Source organism: Passer montanus, unplaced genomic scaffold (assembly GCF_014805655.1).
Source record: "Passer montanus isolate IOZ18808 unplaced genomic scaffold, ASM1480565v1 scaffold56, whole genome shotgun sequence".
Taxonomy (NCBI): Eukaryota; Metazoa; Chordata; class Aves; order Passeriformes; family Passeridae; genus Passer; species Passer montanus.
In genome coordinates, this window is record NW_024370595.1 from 4,064,281 (window position 1) to 4,084,845 (window position 20,565).

At 40.5% G+C, this 20,565-nt stretch overlaps 1 protein-coding gene across 1 annotated transcript; it reads right to left on the reverse strand.

Annotated features, from left to right (window-relative positions):
• Positions 1-3,284: 3,284 nt before the first annotated feature.
• Positions 3,285-19,820, reverse strand: RP2 (RP2 activator of ARL3 GTPase). Its single transcript, XM_039725753.1, has 5 exons — positions 19,626-19,820; positions 10,212-10,877; positions 8,381-8,495; positions 7,121-7,206; positions 3,285-5,836 (listed from the first exon to the last, which is right to left on the reverse strand). Exons 1-5 carry the CDS (start codon positions 19,761-19,763, stop codon positions 5,753-5,755), a joined length of 1,089 nt encoding a protein of 362 aa, XP_039581687.1. The 5' UTR covers positions 19,764-19,820; the 3' UTR covers positions 3,285-5,752.
• Positions 19,821-20,565: the final 745 nt, after the last annotated feature.

A 20,565-nucleotide genomic window follows, 5' to 3' on the forward strand; every position in this document is an offset into this window, starting at 1 on the left:
GTTCTTCCTTCATAAAAAGATCAGCACATTCAGACAAAAATTTCACAATCATGAACCATTTACTCTCTTAAGAGCAAAATGTGCCAGCTTCACTTCCCAGGATCTGACAAGTTCAAAGTTCTGTGCTTAGGGAGATCTTTGATTTATCTTTCTCCTTCTAAGACAGTAGCACAGAATGGAGAGGGCTGCCAGTAGCTTTCAAAACCAATTAGTATTACAGCTCTGTACCTTAAATGCATGGAAGTAAGTACCTAACAACAAAAAAAAATAATCAAAGAATACATCTTATGCTTGTATTAGTGAGGAAATAAAGTTGCCTAAAAGACCTGGAAAGTTAGCTGCATCTCTGGTGATGGATATAATTTTGGGGGAAATTTTACCACTGCAGACAGCATCCATGTAAGTAGGGGAAAGTAGGGCTGCTGCTCCCTTCAGTGCTCAGAAATCAGCTCTGTGGTGACCTCATCTTTCCATATCTCCCAAAAGGTTTAATTTTTAAAATTTTTATTTTTGAGACATGAGTTTAATGGCTTAAGCAGGAAAATAAAAAGACAAACCAAAATAAAGAAACAAACCCAAGACTTCCAAGTTTTCTTTCCTATGACAAAAGGTTCCTAAAAACTAAAGTGTAGATTCTCACATGGCTCTATGAACTGTGACTTCACTACGACAATACCTGTGCTAAAATGAAGTTGGAAAAGCAGAGAGATACATACACTGTCATCTGGACACAGAGTCCTTTGAGCTCCCAGTGCTGCAGAGGTGCTTTGCCTTAAATTTAGCCTCATCATTTGGGTAGACCTTATAATAGCACATTGCTTTCAGCCTTTGCAGTTTGGGAACATCAGACAAACACTCATTTAAACACTGTTCAAGAGCCTTTTAACATCACTGTAATTTCTTATCTACAAACTTTGCCTGTTGTTTGAAGGACAAACTTTCTACATCTTTTTTTAGCAAAAGGATACAAGTAAAATCCATATGTATTTGAAGGATCTCCTAGACCCTTGTAGCACTGGCAATTTTAAAGCCTTGAGCAATTGAAAAGAGGATGACTTGTACTTGACAGATGCTGGCCACATTCCTTAATATACATTCTGGGAAAATACTCAGATACTCTGGCCATGAAATTGTCATAGCTGGGGATTATCACTAAATGCATTAAAAAAAAATAAATAAAAAATGAGCAGTTGCACATTTTTCTTTATGTACTCAGAAAACTTCAGAGCTTTTTAAAAAGCTTCTCTCACTTCCCCCTCCTTTTCTTCTCTCTTACTCAGAAGCAACGATGACTATGTGTGTCTCAGGAAGGCTCTGACCACAAACATTACCAGCAATAGCCTTATGGCAACTGGGCACTCTGAACAGATGAAAGCAGTAAAAAGCATTTTTCTATCAAACTGGACACCAAGATATTAATGTCTGGACTGGTAATGCTCCATGACTCCCAGGCATTCAGTTAATCCTCCTGCACATCTTGTTTCTAGCAGGTTTGATGTTTGCAAGGTTTTGCCAGATGTAGATGGTTGTGTTGAGAGACAGAGCTCAGAACAGACAGCTTTAAGAAAAACCTCCAGGATGGCAATACAGCAAATGACTACTTTTCAGAATTTGTTGTCCTCAGCAAATGACTATAGCTCATACTGCAAACTCTGCAATCAAAGCCCAGGGAACAGGGTGGAATCCCAGAACTAGCTGCATTCCAACATATACTGCAGCAAAATGCAGCACTACAGCACACAGCTTCAGGAAGTGCTACAGCCAGTTGCACCATCCCACTCAAATCCATGGATGCTAGAGACAATACTTGCAATTGGCACTTAGTCACAGCTTCTGAAACTGTTGGACTAGAATTTACATGGTTCAGATCAGATTTAAACATGCCTTTGAAGAGCTGTTCCTGCAGACCTCCAAAGACGTATATCACCCTTGTGGCCTCAGGAGGCTTACTCATTAATTCCAAAAATAAATGGCACAAAGGTCCCAATGAGTCAACAAGGAACTTGATAGCAGAAGATCTAGAGTTTAGGAAATAATCAGGCAGGCAACTGGGTTACTCCTAAGTGTTAAAAGATAAATTTCACTATGTTCTGCAATAAATTTTTAGAAAAACAGCCTTTGAAATCAACATCTTTTAGAAGATGCTATTGTCAGTGCTGACTGAAATTTGTGGAGAATGCTGAATTCTGTATTAATAAGACCTAAATACTTTAAAAACAGTATTTAAATAAGAAAATATTCAGCTACAGAGTTTTACTCATGCTTAAGTCAATAAAACTTCTTCCCCCTTGTTAGTCAGAAGGACTTAAGCAAGTATTTTGTAATAAAAGGTTAAGGCTGCTTTATGGAATTGAAAAAAATCTGTGCAAGTTATATAAGTGCAGCCTGGTGTGTGGATTAAAGTCATGCAAAAAGAATGCATGTATATTAGATATGACAAAAGAAATTGGGTGATCTTCTAGCAACTGGGGCACAGATACTTCTTCATGTTCATATTTGAAGATGTGCCAAGTTATATAAGTGCAGCCTGGTATATGGATTAAAGTCATGCAAAAGAATGCATGTATATTAGATATTACAAAAGAAATTGGATGATCTTCTAGCAACTGGGGCACAGATACTTCTTCATGTTCATATTTGAAGATGTGATTGGTAAAAATTGTGAAAATACTTAAGGTCAGCTTTGCTATAAGTCAGACACATAAAAAAAAAAGATTATTAGGAAACTTGGATCTAACTGTGGTAACAGGATGGTTTTCAAACTGTAAAATTGTACAATAATAGCTAAAGGTAAACCAAAAGCCTTGATACTTGAAAGCGTCACAATTTTACTCAATATATTCAAAAGACAATTGTATTGATACAGTACTTTATATTCTTTCCAAACATTTATGCTTAGTGAGAGTTACCCTAGACCAGATCTGCTTGGAAGAGTCACATTTCTGACCAGTTTAAAGCCATGTTTGGAAATGTATTAAATTTTTACCTATTTTCAGGAGGATTTTACTGGTTTTCAGATATTAAATGGACCTGCTTTCTAAATTAACAATTTTACTACTACAACCATCACAATCTCTGACTAAGGAAAAATCCCTGCTGTCAAAAAACCACATTTTTCAGAGGATGAATGCCTAGAGAGTTAAAGCTTATTTTTATTAGCTATTAATATCTACTTCAAGATAGATCCCTGTTTAATATCCCAGTTTTTATATCTAATATAATGTAACTATATTTTTCAATATACCATAATTTTAAGAAATCTTCAGAATCCAGAGTTCAAATATTTCAAATGTTTATTATGAATCACATTCACAGTGTAATACAAATTACATTAAAAGCTACAGAAGAAATGTACAAAGAATACATTAAACACGTACCGTTCTGTAATGCAAAGAATTCCTGACTCTTAAGCTAGGAGTGTTAACACCTGTTAGCAAGAAATGGAAATCAAAAGATAGATAAATAATTGGATTGAAAAACTCCTTCATTATTTAGGGATTTTTTAATTACAAATTCTTGATTGTAATCAAGAAACTGACCATCCATGTTAAAAAAAAACCACTGCTCTTTCCCAGCATGTAGAAAAGTTATTCCACTTTCAAGCCTAGATTAATTTTCAATTAATCTTCCTGTCCTCCAGCAAATGGAGTCACAAAAGTCCATTTAGCACTTTGTTTCCAGAGCATGTTGTTGATACAAAAAATAAGGTATAAACATACACATAATCATGTGTCAGCATGTAACTTTGGAAATATTATATGTAGAAGCTTAGAGACCAAGATAGTACTGCTGATACAAATCACACAATGACAGCTCTGAAGCACATGATACAATTTCAATGTACTGTCCATACAAAAATAATACATTTTCTGTAAATATCTAGATTAATTCCTGTAAATGTTGACTGATGAGTTGTGCTAGTACTTTGGAGAGCAAGATAAAATTTTGAGCTCTTTTTACAGTCTTCACCTCACACTTACCAAAAAAAACAAACCAAAAACAAATTCCTGGCTGCCTAAGTGCAAGTAATTGGTAATTTCTGCTACCAGTTGAATTCTGGGGGTGGCTTGACTTTGTCAAATAAAAACATTTCAAAGAATTGGCAATTTTCTTACCTCCAGTACACCAATGGTTTAGTTTATTCAGGACATATTCTTCCTTATTTAATCTATGCAGAACTATAACATGAGGTCCTAAGGAATATTCTTGAGTTTAAACTAAAGGCAAGCATTTGCCCAATAGCAACAAAATGACAGTTCAGGCCTCTCTTGGCCATTACAGAATCATGAATTTCAGGAGAAGAGATTCTTTCATGATTCTTTCATTCTAATTTTTAAAAATAGAGATGTTTTTTGCCACCCACTCTGGAGCTCCAGAGCTGTGAAACTGGTGAGTCAAGACTCATCTTCAGTCAAAATTTGCAAGATCTTCCCTTTTGATGGATGACCATAATGAGGAAATGGCTTTAGCACCTCAACACAGCCTCAATTCTTTCAATGAATTGTAAAGGCTATGCAAACTGGCAAGCCATGTTTTAATTATGAAATTTGGTTTTGTGTGTCTGCATGCACAACTGGTTCAAGTATTACAAAGGGCTTGTAAACCTGGACTGAAGCTTTAAGTTCACGTAGAAAAATCAGTAAGGATGCAATATGCAAAAATAAATCAATCATGTATTTAATACCCATATAGATTTGCATTCTAATATGTATTATTTAGCAATAAGCATTATTACTGAATACTATTCAAATGCATCTCACAAAATGCTGGTAGTACTTCTTCAGTCTGTCTTTAAAACTAATACAAAATAAATCTTATGGCAGTGTGTAGCACTTTACAGCACTTTCTATATTACTTCTGCAAGTAAAAGCTTCTCATGGGGTCTAGCAAGGAAGAAGAGGTTTTTAATGCCATCAGAATCCTTTTCTGACTACTGGCTATGTCCCTTCTAGCAAAAAACCAATATGCCAGAGGTTTATTGTTCAAGTGCAAAGAAAGCTCAAACATATCCCATGTGTGAGCTGGCAATGCCAGAGGCAGCTGTATCACCAAAGAACCTGAGCAGACCTTAGAGTAGCTTCAGCAGAGCACTCCTGCTCAGGATTCACCTCGAAGCAGAAAAGCCTGGCAAGTGCTCACTTACCAGAATGCTGTTGTGACAACTCTCACCACAAACGCTGCTGCAAACAACTTCATTCAAAGAGCATCCTGAAGCAGATTGAGCCAAAGTCACAAACCACTTTTGAAAGCATGCTACAAGGACAATTAATTTCAGACTAAGCTTTCAGAAAAAGTAAATGACTACAGCTTCCTTCCTGGACCCCCAGTGAAGACAAATTTGCATGTGGGAAAATTCTGCAGGGCAAATTTCACATAAATACACTTTCTAAACAACGTGTCTGAAAGATAATTACTACTGCATCAAACTTGGATCAGCATTGCACTTTTAAAATATGTATAATCATTAGATGCTGTCCCGAAACATTCAAGTGTCAATAGATGTTTAGAAATCACTGTAAAAAAGTTAGTAGAAAAGCTCAATTGTTTTTGAAGTTAAACTTAAGTTTCAAACACAATGCACATGGTTGCAGTTTGCTCCAGTTGAGATAATATGGTATTAAAAACCACCACTGGCTTTATAAAAGGGATAAGTGAGAAATACAAAACCAAATGACAAAACTACTGCGATATTCAAGCCAAGTGACGTCCAAGTGCTAAGAGAAACCATACATGAGCACCTCCATGCTAAACTTCACATTCCCATCTGCATGTCAGCAAAATTGTAGAAATTGTCTACATCTTGAGATGCTGATGCTTTGCTTTCCGATACAAAAACCTGTTTTGTTAAACAAGAAAAGAGTTATGCATCAGTAAAAGCAGTCGTGCTCATTTGGAACCAGTAATGCTTATTTTTAGTTTTGTATTTCATGAGAGACACAATTCTGTTGGTTCCCACTGCATGACAGAACAAATCCTAGTATTCTCTCAGCCCTGATGCATCCACCGTTTGTTATTTTCACCCTTTCCTAGCACACATGCTGGCTGCATTAACCCTTGCCTTCAGGATCAGGAGCTTGGAGCTTCATTATTCAGGGCTCACAGCTTCAGTTAATGTCTATTTAAATGTATTTTGATTGGTAAAGTCAACTCTCTCCAGGAGAGCGGGGCAAAAATAAATACATAAAATCCTTAGACTATTACTTTCCTTTAACAGAAAGGGAGAATTTGTAAGAAAGACTTCCTTGTACTATATTACCCTCAAAAAATCTTCATTGCTTCTCCAATACATGACTATTTTTTTAAAAGTAACTTCAGTTACTTTTTCATTTTTCAAAATTTATCAATGTATGTGAAAGTCCAAGCCCCAGCTACAAGATTACTGTTTTCCAGAGACTGGGCAGCCTAGTTCCAAGAAAATCTTTTGAAAGGAACTGAAAGACAGCAAGGAGCTGCATGGATGCTAGATGTCTTAAAGATATTCAAGTCTTCTTTGAACAACTGCCTGAAAGCAAAGGGTTTGTCACTCTCCTGTTATCAGGAGTGCTCTAAATGTTTCCATAAACTTTCTCAAAACCATTGGCATTTACAGAAAGGGAACAGCAAGGAAAGTGGAGGTGTGGTGTAAGGAAGCTAAAGTAAAAGAAGCTGACAGAAGAAAAAAGAACACTGTCTTTGAAGGAAGGCATTCTGTGGTAACCTACACAGCAAAAGTAAACATGGAAAAAATTTGAAATCCCATCATATTCTCTTTGTCATGGTTTAATAGACAGGATACCACAAAATTAAGTAACTAAATCCCAGACTTAAAGTGGAACTTTTTTGTACTACAATTGTAGAACTTAATTTCACTGTTATGTGAAATAACAGTTTTAAATGGAAATCTTCTATTCTTCAGTGGATATAGGGATTCAGAATTCTCTTTCCTAGGACAATTTTGTTGTCAGCAAAAAGTAACTCAAGTTTTGAGTACAAAAAACCAAAACAACAACAAAAGGATATTCCAATTTTACTACCCACAAACTAAAAAAGATTGTGTAGTATGTCAGCACTATGTCTTGACCATGAAATAACTCAGACATTCTGCAATATTTTCTGTGAATAAAGCACTACACCAGCTTACCTTGGTGCCACTAAAAACTTCATTTACAGTGCTTTGACATTGTTCCACAGCACCATCTCCATTGAATTCCAAAGCAACCACTGGACCTAGAAAATAGTTCCATCTAAAATCAATAATACTTTCAAGCTTGGCATGGAAACAGTATATTTCTCAACCCATAGGGAATTGTGAAGCTTGCAAGAAGTATTTCATTTTTTTTGCTTGAGCAGCACCATAACAGCAGATAAAGAATTAAAAAGACTTAAACATGTTACCAAAAAAAAGTACAGTGTTATCTGCAATTCCATGCTCTTTTTTTTTTTCCCTCAGAGATTTGGGTAGGATTACAGTTTTACTTCTTGAAAGGCAGCAATAGCACAAAAATGCTAAGGAGTGCAAGGCATCATGGAAGTGAGTCAGACTATACTGCTCAAATAGTGAGCCATTTCACAGACATCTGGAGTGGGACTGAGTCATTCAAACATTTTTGCTTCAGTCCCAAGATAGTGAATTGTCTGATTTTTAGACTTGTTCTCACTCACTTTTTGCAGATCTGCTTTCTCTGGTTTCATTCTGAACATGATATTTCTTCCTGTATGACTGCAATGTAGCCCGTAAGCTGGACTGGCATCTTACAAGTGCAATGACTTTTGTCCTGTTCTTGCAATGAGCATCACAGACCTCTCATGTCACCATGAAAAACCCTACATGTTGCTCCTAAGTTTGGGAATGTGCAGTGAGCTTTAGCATGTAACATAACAAGATAACAAGATGTCAGTACTTCTGAAAGAAGAGACAAAACCCAACTGCAGTCATTTCAATAGGAAGGCTTCTGAAATACTCTGACAGTACACCAGTTACAAGCAAGAATTTTAAACATTCATCTGCTTTATGTACACCTATACTGCTTTGCTTAAATAGTCTATAGAGAAACGCTGAACAGCTCAGTGGTTGAGCAGCACTGGTGACAAGTTGGAAATAATCTAAAAGCATGAGCTTTTTTTGACCACTCCAGGAAGATCTGCATGTGCCACTACTCCTGAACTATGCAGTTGGACCACTAGAGGGAGAGCAGAATCACAAAATACATGTGACATAACTTTTCTGATGCCTTCAGGAGTTTGGGCTGGTTTAGGGTCTCACTGAGGCTTCCAAAACTCATCTCAACAGGTTTTACAGTATGCCCTTGAAATAAAAAATTGTCCTTCATTCCTCTTTCTTCTCCAGAACTCTCTAGTGACAGATTTCTATATCAAGAGGAGAAAGAAAACACAAACTCACCTTTTTCCAGCAGTGGAATGAATTCTAATGCACTCTGCTGGAAAACTCTGTGAGCATCCTCTGCCTTCATTAAAACCTCTTTAGTCTGTACCAGCTGAAAGCCTTTGCTAGTCATCTGTTAACAGAGGAAGAATTCATGTTAAAAATGCTTCCAAGGCAGAGTTCAACATGAGTATCCAGATTACACTGTAATAGACTCATTTTCCCCATACACATTAAGTCTCAGAGCAAAGGGACCCTTTTTGCTCTTCTCAGAGACCATTTGCTTTTTCTACACTTCTGTTTATTTTCATTCCGTTCATCCAGATTTTCTCCTCTGCCCTAGTGCACCTAGAGGAATAAATGTGAATGTTTTTGTTTTATATATTAGGGCCCAGGGTTATGTGTTTTTCCCCACAATCCCTCACAAGCAGAAACTAATGGGAGTTAAAGGCATTCAGCATCTGAAAGCAAGCAGTCAGTTCTCTTTAGTCTGCAATAGTTCAGTCAAGCATTAGCTCAAACTCTCATCCATCCACTGCTAAGTTTTCAATTTTGGAACAATAGTTAACAATGTTTGAAAACACATATATACATCCCACCCCCTCCTTTTTACTCCAAATCTTTTATGAAACTAAAAATACATGGGAAAGGAACTAATACATTTTTACTTTCGAAACATCCATTAATCTACAGAGCAGTTAGATTTCCACAGAAACTCACTAACTAGCACTTTAGCATCTTCTTAACTCTAACTTCTAAATAACTACTAACAGAGGAGAACACATCTATTACCCTCCTCCTGTAGCTATTCCTTCATCAGGAAAGAAACCACCCATAAGTATTATCTCCCTTCACTCAAGTAACTCAGGACTCAGTCCCATAAAAGCCCAGCTGGGCAGTGGGGAGGCAAGGAGACACCTACAGCTTTCTGTCCTTGCAGATAAAAACCCAAGGGAAAGAGCTCCACCAGATGTTTAGTTGATCATACAACACTGTGATCAGCAGCATTTGCAGACACCACTCTCAGATGCTGTAGCCCATGGTTACTGGCTCTGCTCTGTGACATCCTTGGCACTTCAGGATGGTGAAAGCAGCCAGCCACTCCCAGGTTTTAGCCCCAGGAAAGTGCAAACTCAGCCAAGCTTGGAATCTGCTGTCTCACGGGAAAAAAAATTTAAAAAGAAAGACCAATAAAAAAAAGCTATTTAACTCATTGAAGACAGCTGACCAGCGCTGCTGTCTCATGGGAAAAAAAAAATTAAAAAAGAAAGACCAATAAAAAAAAGCTATTTAACTCATTGAAGACAGCTGACCAGCCATGACAAACACTCACTGCCCTTTTCAGAATAAGAGTTCCAGTACTGGATGACGTGTAGGATACATTTAAACACTTTTTTTTTTTTTTTCCCTTTTTAACACTCTCTATTAGTACTGGAAAAACTTTCAGGACCGACTTTTGCTAGCTGAGACTTTCAGGACAATAAGCTAACAAGTTAATTGGTTACATCCTTTTCACAAGCATTGTCAATCTCTATATTCGACCAAGTTCATCAAATCGACCTCATATTTTCTTCAGAGCATCACTTTGCTGTGCCATGATGGAAAAGTACACCAGAGCTGTTAGAGAATAGATGTGTGCCACTCACAGGATGCCAACTCTAAAGCAACTGACTGACCAAATAAGATTCAGTCTCTTACCTTGCTTTGAAGTTTTAAACAATGCAGTTGATCAGTATGGTCAGCAGACAAACAGAGACTCTATATTCCCCCTTCAGGGAGAATCAGAAGCTGTCCACAGGAATGCTGAATTAGGAATTGAAAAATCTGAATGAAGTCAAAGGTTGCTTACCTCATCAATTAACTTCCTGGCATTTGCAGTGGTGTAGTCACCAGCAAAAAACACGGCCAAACACGATTCATCGCTGTTTTTCTGTCTCCGCCCTCGAGTTATGGGTATTATGCTCTTTGTGGCATCCGTAGAAACCCTGACAGCTTTCAGCTCCTCAGAGCTGGGCAAAGGAACATAATCTTGGACTACAGCAGTTTCAGGCAAAAGGCCCCAGTTATTTTCTCCAGACACAGGGGTAAAGTCATGGATGTTGCTCCACGTGTTATTGAAGATACTCAAACCAGCATCTTTAAATTGTAAAGCAAGCTCGGGATAATAGTACTGGAAACATCCAAATTTCATACCTGTGGAGGACTCGATAATGGGCTGGGTGGCACAGCACAGGAACACCTCCAGCTTTCTGCAGTCCCGCGTGCGGAACTGTTGGCAGGCAACCACACACTTACAGTCTTTGCAGTCACGGAAAAACACGCTGCCTTTTATCGGTCCCAAAAAGATTTGGCAATTTACACAGTCATCAATCGTGATTGTAGCAGAATGGTCAAATATGTAGATTTTACAGTTCTCGCAGTCCTGAATGACAAATTGTTGCCCAGCTACTTTCCCAGGCAGTCGACCCACAGTTTCATTCTTCAGTCCGGAAAAAGTGTAATCTTTGGGGTCAATCTGAAGGAGAAAGAAAATTTTTAAAAAAGGTTAAAGTTTTCAATACAGAGAATACTAAAATGCTAAATGCCCATTGACTTGCACTGATTGAAGTACCACTGAATAGTACAGGATAAACTGGTTTTCAATGAGTGATGAAAGATCAGAAGCAACTCTTTCAGCTAAACTACTGGAATACATAGTATTGAGATACAACTAAGAAGTGAAACTACGCCTCTGAGAATCTCCAGGGAAACAAAAAAAAAAGCAACTCAGTTTGTCCTTTAATAAAGAAAGGGACAAGGGGAGCTAGTTTTAACTGTAGACCCTGAAAGGCTTCAACAAGGATGATGGTTCTGGGTAGAGTAGTAACTGTAACAAATAAATCATCCAACATACTTACAGATTCATAAAACTGGAGATACACAGTAAAAACTGGAGATACACAGTATTTCTTTTTTGAGTAATTTTCTTGGCCTTATTTTACCTCAACAAGGAAACCTTGTTGCTGTCAAATAGTATCTTCTCTATTATGTTTGCAGACCACAGAGAGTTCATTAATCTGTGCCACAGGATTATCTTGTGCTAAGGGAGCCACTTGAGGGAGCCTGTGGCTTTCCCTGGCACTCTGCTTTAGGGAGCAGAAATTCACAAGCCACGCAGCACCTAGGATGGATGCAATACACGTGGAAAGCATGAATAATACAGCCCATGCTGTCCTAAAACCAGAGGAATCTGAGCTGGCTTATTTCTAGATATAAATTAAGTCTCAAGCCAATTTCCTGGAGCAAATTGTACTCTGCCCTCTTGTGAAAGCTCATTAAAATAGCACTTAGAAGTGTATGAGAGAATGACTAACACAAGACCTCTTCACCAACCTGCTTTCTGATTATCAGCCTTGAGGCTCCTAAAATTTGCTGTACCATAATCAGTTATCATGCTTTACCACAGTTTTGGTGCAGTTCAATTCCAAAAAATACATCTTCCTAGCATGTCAAACATTGACACAACATTTAGAGACCAGCAAAAAGGCATAAACCAGAATGGGCTAACACCAGACATGCATTAAACCAGCCTTGGTAGCTTTTGCCTGGAACAGCCAAAGGAAGCTAAAAATCTCTACCAGCTGATAAAATGTATTTCATTCTATGCAAGACTTATGACCTTCAGACAGGAAAGGAGTTTTACAGCTGATGAATCTTCCAAATAAAATGCAAGTTGAGACAATGATGATGGCTTCCTAAAATCCTCTCCTCAATCATATTTAATACCAGTGGTATACATCCAGAAAAGTTAGCTGGAAGTGTTACAAGTAAAATTGGGAGATTCAAAAGATAAGGGACACCTTATGGAGACTCAGTCACACAGCATGCTTTGGATTCAAACTCTCCAAAGTCTTTAGTTTCAAGTAATGTTGCATATCTGAATACACAAGTTACTTATCCTCATATTCCCTCTTACTTGAGAACACAAATATTAAAATTGCTTTTGGACATATTCTTCCCAGGCATCTCCTAGAACATGCTTGTGTCTATCTGTATGTTGGGTGTTGTTTTTTAGGGTTTTTTTTAATGACCATGGGAGACAGACCTGCTGTTTTCAAAAAAGGCACAGAGGAACAGTTACTTCTTTTAAGAATGCTACTGTTTTCAAAAGAGGCACAGAGGAACAGTTACTTCTTTTAAGAATGAGAAGCTCATTGTTTCCAGAACTTACAGCTTTTTTGAAACTTGGAACCTAAGCAATTCTTTCTGAATTGCTCTGCTCTACAAAGCCTGCGAAGCAGCACTAGCTCATCCTACCCAGTGGCCTTTGCAAGGACGTGTGAAACTTCACTTTGCAGTTTTTTTAGGACTAGGTGAAAAACACTGGTTTGTCAGCAAACTCACAGCTTATAGCTTATAGACAGTTTCAAATGAGAGTTTTTTTAATTAAGAACAATAGTCAAGTTACAGACAGAAGTTCAGCTTATTATCAGATTCAGGAGCTCCTCTTTATTTGCCCATTTTCCAGAACTAAGAGTTCCACCCTGACACAGCTTTTACTTCTCAGTTTGTTGACCGTGCCAAGGAATATGCACATTTTCTTTGATTTTGTTTTGCAGTTATCCTTTTAAAGACTAATAATATTTGTTGATTAACACTGCAGTGCAGACTGGAGGGACTGCATCAAATAGATTTGATACTCTCTCCCCCCACTGGGTTATTGTCCCTGAGAGGATGTGATATAAGACTTTAGCAGATATAAATATTTCACTTCTTCTGGGTAAAAGAAACATGCCAGAGAAACAGGCCTGAAGGCAGAACCATGACTATGAGGATGCATCCAACAGCACCTTACATGCCCATAGGATAATAGAATAAATTGGAGAAGACCTCTAAGTCCATCAAGTGCAACCATTAACCTGGCACTGCCAAGTCCACCACTAAACCATGTCCCCAGCTGCCACATCTCTAATACCTCTAAATACCTCCAGAGATGATGACTCAAACACTTCCCTGGGATGCCTGTTCCAACTCTTTCCATGAGGAAATTTTTCCTTATGTCCAATCTAAGCCTCTACTGGAGCAACTTGGGGCCATTTCATCTTATCCTATCACTCAGTACTTGGGACAAGAGACTAACCCTGACCTCCTACTGCCTCCTTTCAGGTGGTTGTAGAGAGCAATAAGGTCTTCCCTAAGCCTCCTTTTCTTCCAACAGCCACAGCTCCCTCAGGTGCTTCTCATCAGACTTGTGCTCCAGACCCTTCACCCACTCCATTGCCCTTCTCTGGGCATGTCCCAGCACTTCAGTGTCTTTCTTGAAGTGAGGAATCCAGAACTGAACACAGGATTTGAGGTACAACCTCAACAGTGCCAAGTACAGGTCGTGGCCCTGCTGGCCACACTCCTTTTGATACAAGCTAGGATGCCATCAGCCTTCTTGGGGCACATTCACCATCTCTGGAGTCTTCAGGTATCACCAGCAGGTTAATACTAAATCACTGCAATCACCTTCCTTCCCCTGACAGTGAACACCAACTGCTTCTTAAGCTCTGTCTTGGCAACACAGGAAAAAAAAAAAAAAAAAAAAAAAAAAGCAGGCTAGGAAAGCCAAAAGAAACAGAAGAAAGTAAAATCTTCAGTCTCATAACCAGGGCTGTATACATTTCTCTGCCCATTCATTTGGTGCTCCACTGGCTATAAAATCTTAAGCACATGACAGGTCAGGAAAACTCAACTATTTGATAACTCATCTACTTGTCCTATATATTTGGATAAAGTTTCAAAAAACTTTGTCCAGATCCACCCATATCACCCAGGCAGACTCTCCAGCCTTTAACAGGTTTTTTTAAACGTGGTTTTTTCCCCGGGCTGATAAAAGTTCAAAAGGTGACAGTATTCACAGCAGTAGCTTTTAATATTTTTAGCTGAATTGAAAGAGTTCTTAGCATAGATAAGAGTCATACATTAATAAATATTGGCACAGCTCTGGAGTTGAAACCCTCTCACTGCAATGGCTATGCACAGGTTCAGGAATTACTCCATAGAATAACCTAAAATAACCAGATGTGATGATGAAAAAGCCAGCCCTTCTTATAGAGCTAATATTTTTCCTTCTCCAGACAGGCACAGAAGCCTAATCTTTGGTTCTTAGCAATTACAATGGTGAGAAATCTGTTGCAAAGGGCTAGAGGACAAATTGTAAGCAGCAAGGGTTTTAAAGAACAAACAAAAGGAGAGAAGTGAAGGCAAACGAGTTAGTCATGGTTGCTTACAGCTCCAGGACATCCGGTTACAAGTGTAAGGTGCATTAAGCAGCTTTTCTTCCTGCAGACACTTGTCTTGCAAGAAGGTCAGAGGCTATGTGAAAGCTGCACATGAGTACATCTCTTCAGCCACCACTATCCAGTTCACCGGCACCAAAACCGGGCAGCTCCCATTTGGAGGAAGACGTGCAAGTACTAGACCTTCACAGCTGTTAGTGGTAAGTGTACCTAGAATCACAAAGGATCCCAACATCTTGAAGTGCTTCTGGTACGAGGTCATGTCTTAGCAAGACTTTTTCACAGGAACCATCAGGGAAGGAGTTTCAGTGATACACCCCTACAAATATGAGAAGGTACTGCTGTTCTTAAGAGGTTACAGTTCTCCTCTAGTTACCCGTGTGCAGGCTGCTGAGCAAACAGTTTGTAAAGTTTTTCTAAACCTCTTACACTAAGGTCTTCTCTTTTAAACATAATTCTCAAAAACTCATCCCCTATCTCTCTAAGTCACTACAGATGGCAGTTCAGAAATGAACTCACAGCTGATAATATACAGAAGTTGGCTGCTGACCCAGTGGCATTAAAAGCTGCACCTATAGGGTAGGCACACCAACTTAAGAAGCTTTAAGCACTATTTTTGTAAGCAGGGGAATTAACATGAGGGAAATAAGAAAAAAAAAAAGTGCATTCCCAGGTCTAGACACTTCTGCATACTCACACTTGCATGGGTTTGGTGCCCTCAAGTAATGAGTTGCAACATCCTCTGGAGATTGCTTGTTGAAGTTACTCACCCGCCGGCAGATTTCAAGATTCTTGCACAACAAGAAAAGGTGGAAAGTGTAGTGACGATTCCTATCTCTAGCAAACACTTTTTCATTTTGGAGCATCTCCTGCACACCCTAACTTTAGAAGTGGCCAATACAATAGTCTGAATGCTCATTTCATTCTATTCTCGGGAATCTTCATGCTTTTCCATAATGTCCATAACAGGATAAAACAGTCATTCACATTCAGCAAACCACTGCTAAACACTGCATACAGAAAAAGTGAAAGAAGAAAGAAAGCTACCACAGGCCTGTATTTGATCTAACTGGAAATACTGCTTAATGTGAACCTTCTGACTCAGTTCATCTGACCACATTTTGAGAAAAACAGCAATAGATCTTCTGATGCACCAGGAAGCATAAAGGAGCCAAAGCACCAAAACAATTAATTATTTTGTCCTTAAATAAAATATTTAGCGGGAAAAAAGTTATTTTATTAATATTCAAAAATAGTGCACCAGGAAGCATAAAGGAGATACAATTAATTATTTTGTCCTTAAATCCAACGTTTAGTGGGAAAAAAGTTATTTTATTAATATTCAAAAATAAAGTACAAAATGGCTACCTAAACAAGATCTAGACAATTCAAGATACCCAAGTCAGCTCAGACCATTCAAGAAGAATCCTCAAATGTAAGGTAACTAACAAAAGACTATTACTTAGGCAAAAAGTGAAATTTCTTGAGGTTTTCTAACTGTTTAAATACAGCTACACAGCACAATAACAATGATGGCTGCATGTTTCTTATCAACTAAACCAGTTAAGTTGCAAGTCAGTTGACATAAAACAAAACTTTACTTGTTCCTCCAAAAAGTTAAAAAAATAATCTGGGAAGGAAAGTTCCTCTAACCTCTAAATGCCACTGCGATCATAATTAATCTAATCCTACTTCTTTAAACATGAGACAACAGCAAAAAAGATGATGCAGCTATTTGTGTTTCTTCTCCTGTGGAGGTCATGAGTGTATCTGCCATCAGAGCAGAAAGCGCCGGTTCCTGTCCGTACATACCCACAGTCAGTTACTGCTGTTAGTCACGCAGTGGGAAAGGAAAACAACCCAGGTGGAAAGCTAGCTAGCTGAAGGAGGCTGGGAAGGGCTGAGCACCAGCAAGTTCCTCTCCCACACTTGGTCAGAAAGAGACTCTCATGGCAGCCCAAAGACATCAAGAGACGTAATAAATCCTCAGGATACAATGCAGTACTCTGGAATAAACTGTGCTCTACTTCCACTCATGGACTAAGAATCCCAGAGCAGCAAGAAACTGCATAATCATCCTTCTCCTTTCTGTTTTCAAGATAATCTGATCCTTTGGTTCTTCTACTGCACCATAAGTAATCACCACCCAGTTCTCTGAACCCAAGGCTCAGAAAGCGTTACACAAACTCCAGCAGATTTACAATGTAATCCAAATTTGCTTAAAACCTTTTTCCTCACTTAATAAAGTCACATAGAAATCTGAAAAGGCTCCTTAAATTCATATACTTTCCTTAATTTCATATCAACTATGAGCATCTTATAATATTTTCTATTTAGAATTTTTTACCACATGGTCAATTTTTGGGACTATTACACAAGAGTTACATAGTCACTGGGATATCATCATATTTCTCTTTGTCTAGGGCTACACTAGCAGACAGTGTCAATACAATCAGCCTTTACCATCAGAACATCATAAAAAAAGCCTCAACTAGCAATGATATTCTTCAAAAACAGAAGAAATAGTTTTGTTGGAGGAACCCCTCAGGTTCATTCATCCCTCTACACATCCCTAATCATACAAATATGCACACAAGTGTGCCTACATTTTTCTGCCATGTCAGGATGGCATTAGCTTACAGAAAGACAGCTGGAGTGTCTGGGCAGCAAGACATACTCACCTATAAGAACATAAGGAGCACAGTTTACAAAAAACTACAGACAATTGCCAAACCTGCTTGTGAAACAGAATTATAACCACAGCTGCACCACTGAGTAGGAGAGCCTAAGATTAGAAACACATCCTCAACCCAAGTGGTGGAAATAAACATCAAAAGACAATTTAGCACATCTGCTGACAGAGTTGAGGTTTTCAGGGTCTAGAATGTGATTCAATGCACCAGATGGATAAAAAGGAGTCTTGATGCCACAAGTTTTCCAACTGACTTCAATGTAACTTCGTGTACAAACACAAACTTGTGAAATAAATAAGTATATATGAATCATCACAAATGAGAAAGCAATAGACAACAGGACAAGGTATCACAGACAACATTTAAAGCTACTACATTAACACTGACAGGGTATCACTTAATACAAACTGGGATCAACAAGTTTAGTGCAGCAAGTGCTCAGTACTCCTTCACCTAAGTTAAGGTGACTCCAGGTGCTTTCCTAGTTTAATGTATTAATCTTACATCCAAAAAGCCCAATGAAAAATAAGGCTGCAAAGAGCAAGAGAAATGAACGTAGACATTATATAGCCATTCTAAGGCTGTACAGTACAAAATTAAGCTGTTAATTTGATGGTTTGCACAGTTCACTAGCACTGCCCAAACTCACTGATTCTTCTAGTTTGTAAGAGTCTTTTACAGAAAAAGAGGAAGTTTTATGTGCAACATATGACCATGGTTTTTTTAGTCCACAGAGATAGATGTTGGTGCTGTAAGAGTTTCCTATGTTAGCTGGAGCCTACTTCCAGCAAGTTAACAACAATCATCTCCTTAGCAACAAGGCTGGCTATTCTCTGAATCAAGTCTTTCTATACCCTGACTTTCCTTCTTTTAGTTTTCAAAGTTAGCTGTATATAAGTAGATGGGGTAAAAATTCTCATAGCTGTTGAGATTTAGCCGGTGAATTTGTTCTAAAATTTTAAAAAATATTATTCCAAAGGCTGATTTAGTAATTTACTTTTAGACCAAGTTTTGTTCTGTCACTGAAATATGGTTTCACTGCAGCCCCTCCTGCTGTGGGAATAGTCTCCACACAAGTGACAGGTTTTATCCTCTCCTTCTCTGTCTGCTCCCTAAATATCCGCTATCCAGTCACAGCAATAAGCCCAACACAGGTTGCTCATCTTTATCTTCAAGGAACCAATTCCTCCAGGCCACGTGCACGCTCTCTAGCTCATCTCCATCAGAGCTTGTCTTAATCTACTCAGAAGACTTAAGGGACACCCTAGAGCACCTGGCCAAGTTAAAAAAACAAGCAAGCTAAACATTCAAATAAGTTCACACGTTTTCTTTTCCATACTTGTAAAATATGGCCTAAAGGTTTGAGGATTTTATTTGTTGAAACATTAATTACGTTTTTTGCCTGCCCAGTTTCTGCTTCCCCCATCCGAAGGCAGCTGGAGAGGACAGGAAGAGAGGCCTAGTAGGGCTACAATGTCATTATATATTTAGGAAGTGAAACATGAAACGAGGCTAGGAAGAAATACATTTTATCCAGCATTTAAATGCTTTCCCGCTTGAGTCTTCATGACTGCCTCCGGGAGCTCGGGAAACAGCACGGGAAAGGATTTGACTTCATCTGTCTTTTTAGGGGCTAAAAAGCTAGTTCTACTTCCTCAAAAAAAAAAAAAAAAAAAAAAAAAACAAAAAAGAAACAAACCCCACCCCCCAAAACCTTAAAAAACACCAACCAAACGAACAGCGCAAACACTCAATCAGGAAGAATCAACATAGACAGGCAGGACACACGGCACGAGTTTTATGCCTCCGCTCCAATGCCCGGTGCGGGGACTCGCCCGGGCACAAGCAGCTCCCCAGCATTAATCCCGGTTTTCTGGAGTGAAGCACGCACCCAGGGGACTCCGCGCTGTATCAGGAATGCCGGCGGCAGGCAGACACCTTGGGGACTGTCACAGCCAAGCTGCCTGCCCACAGGGCGCTGTCCCACCGGGAGGCAGCGCCAGCCCCTCCGGAGCAGCCGCGCACCGGGACCGATGCTCGCTCCGCGGCACCAGCGCGCCGCCCTCTCCGCTTGCACAATTTGAGACCGCCTGGTAAAATCCTTAGGCTAAACACTTTTCAATTGTTCAAATAAACGCACTGAGCTGCGCGGAGCGAGCCGTAACAGCGGGACCGGGGAAGGCGTGCTCCCTGCCGGAGCACACATCCCGGACGGCAGGAGAGAGGGAGACGCTGCCCACTGAGAGAGGCGATAGCCACAGCCATAGCCCCAGCCCCATCCCCATCCCGCAGCCGCCGGGGCGGTACCTTGGCTCGCAGGTCCCAGCTGTACTGCGGCGCCTTCTGCTCGCCGCTGGCCGCGTCCTGCCCGGCTCCCGCCGGCGGCTGCAGCGGCGGCTGGCCGCCCTGGGCCGGCTTCCTGCGGCGGGAGAAGAAACAGCCCATGGCGCTGCTGCCGCCGCCCGGCGGGGAGAGGCTGCCGGCGGGGAAGGGCTCGCCAGCGCCTCGCCGCCCCGCCCCGCCGGCTTCCGGTTTTCTCCCGTCTCCCGTAGCGACCGCGACATTTCCCCCCGCCTTCCCCTTCCCCGCCCCGTCCCGCTCCAACCATCGCCGCCGGCCGGCGGAGGCGCCGGGACGGGGCGGTGCCTGGCAGCGGGCGAGGCGCCGCCGGAGGCAGCGCACCCGCGGGGCTGGGGGCGAGCGGGACAGTGAGGTTTGTCAGGGATCGCCATCGCTGCCCCGCCCCGGGGAGGGTTCCCTGCCGCCCGTCCCGAGGGAGCGGCTCGGGAGAGGCGGCGGCTGCCCGTGAACCCAGCGCTTCACCCAGGTGGAACCCGCGCCCCGCCCGCAGCCTGCGCGGCTTCAGCTGTGCAAGTCGGAGGCAAACCGCCCGGTGCGGGGTGTAAATACAAACCGACTAATCCTGCATCACGGCATTTTCCTATGGATACACCGGCGCTGTTCCCTCGGGACGCGTGCCCCCGCCGTGCTCGCCTCCCTGGAAGCGCTGCCCCGCAGGACCCGGCTGCTTGCAACTCTTTCAGGGCAGCACAAGCCGCAAGCGCCGGCACAAGAACCCCCAGCGCTCTGCCGCTTTGTGCCTCCCTCTGCAAATGGCCGGGCTTCCTCTGTTGGGTTGTGGTTTGCGAGTTTGTTGTTTGGCTTGGTTTGGTTTTCTTTGGCTGGTTTTTCCCCCCAGAGTAAAAACCCACACTTTTTTTTTTCAGACTGTCTGACCAGTTAAAAA

Coding starts and splice junctions, on each gene's coding strand:
- RP2 (XM_039725753.1), bottom strand. CDS start 19,763: ATGGGCTGTTTCTTCTCCCGCCGCAGGAAGCCGGCCCAGGGCGGCCAG. Junction 10,878..19,625: donor GCTGGGACCTGCGAGCCAAG/GTACCGCCCCGG, acceptor TTTCTCCTTCAG/ATTGACCCCAAAGATTACAC. Junction 5,837..7,120: donor AAGTTTTTAGTGGCACCAAG/GTAAGCTGGTGT, acceptor TTAACAAAACAG/GTTTTTGTATCGGAAAGCAA.